We start from the raw sequence: 5,442 nt of genomic DNA on the forward strand, positions 1-5,442 counted from the left end.
GTGCAGGCGCTGCACCTCACGCCACAAATAATAAACCTGGCAATAAGGGCTTATTTTCTTATCCAGTCACCTTAATCTGCACTGCACTCCATGCAGTTTCTTTTTGTTTTCTGCTTTGTGGCCGTCGCTATCGCTTCCTTTTTCACCTATCTGGTTTAAAAAAACTCCACTTACTGTTGTTTGTTACTATAGAAATGTTCACATAAAGCCAGGAATGCACTCTGACATTAAGTATCACAATTTTATTACAAAAATTAAATTCTTCATCTCTCAGTTTTGCCATGCTTGGAGCATATAACAATACAGTAAAAAACCCAGACCCGGAGAAGATAGTAAAGCAGATTTCAACAATGCTTTCACAGCACTCTGTCATTCATGCTGTTACTATACAGTTACTGTAACATTCCTAATACAGAGTAGTACAAACACCTGCCAAAACACGTCATGTCAGATAACAAACTGTAATTAAATCACGTTTACCAGAAGAACAAGAAACTCAACCCAGCTCAGAGGGGAAAAGAAAAAGAAAAAACAGAAACCAGTAAACATTGAATTTGCAACTGAAAACATACCGAATGTGCTGAATATTTGTACCAGCCCAAGGCACCCAGGCTTCTAGCAATGTTGGCAAGTTAACGACATTCTTACAGAAACACTTGAAGCGAACGATGATTACAAATCGACTTGTACCACAGTTTGACTTTGCAGTGTCCTTCAACGTACCCTCCTCTCCTGGCATTCCTCTTCATCAGTCACAGTGCAAGTTCCGGAGGGGCGGGGCAAAGTGGAGGAGGAGGGAGGGTGGCAGGGAGGCATGGGAGGAAGGGAGGGGTCACGGGGAGCTGTACCGCATCAGACATCACTTTACAGCGCCAAACACTGACAAGAATTGGACGGACAGCGTAATCTCCCACTCTCCTGAAGGAAGGGTGGGGGCGAGAGTGGTTATGTAATTCCTCACTTGGATTGTGAATTGTCCAAACGTAAGGCGCAGATTGCCAGTTGCCAGTCCAAGACGAAATAAGCCAAACGAAAAGCTTAGATGTGCTTTCAACTGAATGTCCAAGAAAGAAAAAGGATAATAGCAATACTTTCTCACTGAGGTTTCCAAGATGAAATAGATTCTTTTTTTTTCCTCAAGATGAAAAGCGTTGTTTTGCAACATGGATACCTAAGAATGGTGGAAATCCCAGATTTAAGCTTACTTATAACTCAGATAGTCTCTAACAAACGTCAAATGAAGACAAGAACGACAAAAGCTCAGAAATACAGATAGGCCTTTCTTCAGCGGTGAGATGCAGTTCAGTTGGCTGAACGGCAAGGCTCGAAGGTCCATTTGGTCGCTCCGCCAAACACTTCGATGTTGCTCTCTGTCCAGGAGAACACATCGCCAGTCGATGCTTTGCTATTGCAGGTTGCCAAGTTATAGATCTCGGTGATAGAAAGTTTCTTATTCCAGATATTTAAGTTTGCCAGCTCACCAACAAAGGCTTGTGTGGCATCAAAGCCTCCTCCCAGCGTGTCCTGTGAAACAAAGGGATGTTAAGCATTTCACTTGGGGGTTTTCACAGGACAGTTGCAAGGTTATCCAGACTAGTTAAGGTTTATAAGATGAAAAAACTCGGGGCTTTAATTTGTACAAGAAACACACTCTTGTTTAAAGTGGGATCCTCTTTATGGAGGACAAAAAGTGCCAGGATCCAAAAAGAAAGAGAGAAAATTGATCAAATGTAATCTTGAAAATAAATAAATGTATGCCTTTAATTTCTTATAACTAATGATAGTTTCAGTTTATTTGTTAGTTTGTTTCAGTTTACTTCAGACACTTATGTTAAATTATGCAAATAACGGGCTGAGGGCTTGGCAAGTTTTGCCATATAGTTGATCACTGGCAGGCTCACACACACGAGAAAACTACACTAACATTAATGAATAAAATGGGGGGAAATAAAGTTGAAAAAGGAATTAATTCAAGCTAAAGACAAAATTTAAATAGAAATATCTTTTGTTCCATTTTAGGAATTAAATTATGCCTCCTTTTCTACAAATTCTTGCCATTTTTTATCTTCCATACTCCTGAAAATACTTGATCCAGGTAGAAAGCCAAAACTGCAGCTGGATTTCATTTAAGAATATGATTGCAGTATGGAGGATACATCTTGCTTAGTTTTCTCTGTAAAATAGATCTCAAATTATGCTTCTCTATCAAAATTCATGCCTTGCACACACTGGAAAGCATTAATTGACCACCTCTGCAGTGCCCCCATGGTCTCATTTCATAAATATTGCCACTTTTAATCTTTGTTCAAATTTAATCACATAATTGGTTGAGAATTATTTCCAAACAGGTGTAGGATTAAATGTCTAAAAATTAATATCCACCTGCTCTTGTCCCAGGACCAGCACACCCTCTGGTTTGATGGGGTGGTATGGTGCCAGATTTTCCCCGCTGCCCCGCTTCACTCCGTCCTGGAAGGCCTCCCACATCCCGTCACGGGTGGTCCACGTGATGCAGAGGTGATGCCATTTTCCATCGTTGATGAGGAACGGCAGTTTTGCAACCTGGAGCAAAGACATTTCGTAAGTTCCATTGTTCAATATGTCTTCCACACTTTGGTAGGACAGACTCGGCACATCGTGATGCCTTCCTGCTGAATCATTTCCCCCATATCACATATCTCCTCGTCTTCTATAAAAAGGTTGCTTCTGTTTCAAACAGCACCTATTTTAACTCAGCCTCCTGTTGTGTTACAGAGAAGCTGTCAGGTTACCCTGACTCATCCAAGCAGAAAGTATTGCAGCTTTCCCCAACTGTAAATTACTATTTTGATGTGTTACATACACTTCCTGCAAAGGTGAGAAACGTGTGAATTCACTTTGCTTCCAGGATAATAGCTTTTTCATTACCTTGTCATTGATGAGAATCTCCATGGGGTTGTTCCCCCACTCAATCAGCACCAGTTCATTGGCCTGTCCTGGAACTGCATAGGAGAAGGGGGTGCCCACCCCAGGCGAAGCATTGGACTTGATCCACAGACACACGGTGAAGGAGTACATCTCAGGAAGGCTCTTCTTTGCTTTGGCGTACATATAGTTGGTTCTCAGGGGGAAAGTGATCTGGAACTTATCTGTTGGTCGGGTGTCTTTGCCTGTTGATGAGATTACTGTTAGTTAAAGCACTAGTAGTGAGCATTTTATTCATATGTCTAGAGATAAATTACAGGAAAGCTGAACATCCATATGCCTACATACATTTTGTAAAACTATGGTACATGACAGAGTCTTTGAAAAGCAAAAGAAGCTGAGGGCTGACTAGTTTCATACAATCTTTTCCATCATGGTTCTTTGCACCATTGCGATCCTGTGATATTTTGTGTAAGATGGCTCTGTCTCCTCCCTCTCATTCGGTCAAACATACGCACGCGCGTTTGCACGTGTTGGAATTTGAACCGACCGTGGATATTTGCTCCAAAACGCGCCGGTGCGAGGCGCGCGACGCAAAGTTTCACTAATCCCCTTTGCAGAGGCTCGTATACAAGCTGGATCTTCAGATTCTTTGAAAAACAAAAACTCAGCGAAGCAAAAGTGCAAACAGAGCCTGAGATATGCAAAGCAATGCAGCTCCCCTCACCACTCTCTCATATCTGTGCGCAATGTGATGGTTGCGGTAAAAAGGTTTCACATTGCCGCTGCTACCTGTTTGGGGTGGGGAGTTTTCTAAGGGATGTTACGTCCTTGAGCGTGAAACACAATTAAATTACATCTAATCAGCTTTTAAATTGCCGTGGTTCGTTTTACTGCCGTGAAAGCAACACGGGGTCGAGCAGCTTTAAAGTCCCGTGCCCGTTGAAATCCAAACGCACCTTTCTCCAGGTCTGTTATCCGGTGGTGCAGAGAGGTGAGCGTGGACTCCACTCTGTTCCGCTGCTCGGTGTCATTCCTCGATCCGGATTTGGTCTCCTCTAACGTGTTGACCCGGGACAGAACTTGCTTCTCCATGTCATCTATCTTGTTTTGCAGCAGGTCTTTCAGGCTGTTTGCTTGCACGGTGTTATTCCCCCGGCTGTACTGCTGCATCGGACAGAATGAGACAGAGAGGGGGTTAAAGAAGTGACAGGGAAGACTTCTTTTTCTTTAAAGTCCCTAGAAGCTGTTTACTCTACTCACTGCCAAGCGCAGAGCTTTATCTTAAACGTGCTATTCGCTTGATTTTATAGGCTGCGGAACATTTCACTTTACACGGAGCTTCTCTCCAACAAACACATAAATATGTTAGAAAACACATGTGGCCCCAAGTACAAGCTGCAGAAAGCCGCAGCAACACACAATCAACGAGTTAAAGAATATTATCCTTTAAGCTAATTAACTATGGAGGCTATTTAATTAACTTTTGATCTTGTCGGCAAATCACTCGCTCTGCTTTCCTACCTCTAGATTCTCCAGTCTCTGTTTGAGCGTCTGTAAAGTCTGTCCCAGCTGGGCCAGAGTATCCGTAGTGCCCCGAGATACATCCCCCATCGTGTTCTTCGACCCCGGCCGCCGACCGCCAGGTCCTGCGGCCGCAGGGAGGCTCTGGCTCTCGCAGCGGCTCAACTTGGATGTTAGTTCCCTGATTGTCTCCTTTTGGTTCACAATGGTCTCCTTTTGCTGCAGCACCGTCTCCCGCAGTTGTATGATAGTGCTCTTCAGGTCTTCCGCCGGGCCGCTGTTTTGCATCGTAGCTGTGCACAAGTCCATATCCTTGGGCACTGACGTGCAAATAAACTGCGTCTGTCCGAAGTCTTGCCCGAGGCTCTCCACAACAACCAGGCAGGAAAGTAGAAAAAGTTTCCACGAGAATCCCTCCATGGTTCCAGTCATGCGTCAGGGATTGAGTGTGAGAGAGAGTGGTGTCTCCGAGATTTCAGCACCACGGAGCTGTCCACTGAAGCTGTGAGACTCGCGCTGCTGTGTGCGGCTTATATAGCGGACAAACCAGCGCAGATTCACTGCATCACTGAGGGGAGGCAGCGGGTTCTGCCAAGCCCACAGAGTCCAGCCCCTTATTTAAGGTCGTATTCACTCTGTCCTACCACTTACAGTGGCAGAGAGTGCGTGTACACCACAAAGTGAGATGAGATCGGGGAAGAAGAAGAGGAGGGGATGCAAAACGTTTCACGTGAAGTCTCAATCACTTGTCTTCAGTCTACTGCTAACAAACCTTCAGAATAACGTAACGTTAAATAAAGGGTAAAACCAGTCTCCAGTTTTCTGTCACGGTTGTGATTTGATCTTAAATTGAAATGATTGAAATAACAGAAACATTATTTTCACTATTTTAACCGTTTATTGAATAAAAAAAAGGATGAAGTGATGATATGTAATGTGTAAATATCTCTAACTCTCGAAACCTTGTTTATTAACATTTATAGTTTCTGGGCACGTAAGAATATACATAAACAG

The 5,442-nt window shown here is 43.6% G+C and overlaps 1 protein-coding gene across 1 annotated transcript; it reads right to left on the reverse strand.

Annotated features, from left to right (window-relative positions):
* Nucleotides 1-227: 227 nt before the first annotated feature.
* On the reverse strand, nt 228-4,948 carry LOC102300670 (neuronal pentraxin-1). Its single transcript, XM_005919193.2, has 5 exons — nt 4,429-4,948; nt 3,864-4,071; nt 2,908-3,149; nt 2,383-2,562; nt 228-1,524 (listed from the first exon to the last, which is right to left on the reverse strand). Exons 1-5 carry the CDS (start codon nt 4,858-4,860, stop codon nt 1,303-1,305), a joined length of 1,284 nt encoding a protein of 427 aa, XP_005919255.1. The 5' UTR covers nt 4,861-4,948; the 3' UTR covers nt 228-1,302.
* Nucleotides 4,949-5,442: the final 494 nt, after the last annotated feature.

The sequence above is a fragment of the Haplochromis burtoni genome, unplaced genomic scaffold, assembly GCF_018398535.1.
Source record: "Haplochromis burtoni strain Fernald_Lab_line unplaced genomic scaffold, NCSU_Asbu1 Contig_35, whole genome shotgun sequence".
In the NCBI taxonomy this organism is placed as follows: Eukaryota; Metazoa; Chordata; class Actinopteri; order Cichliformes; family Cichlidae; genus Haplochromis; species Haplochromis burtoni.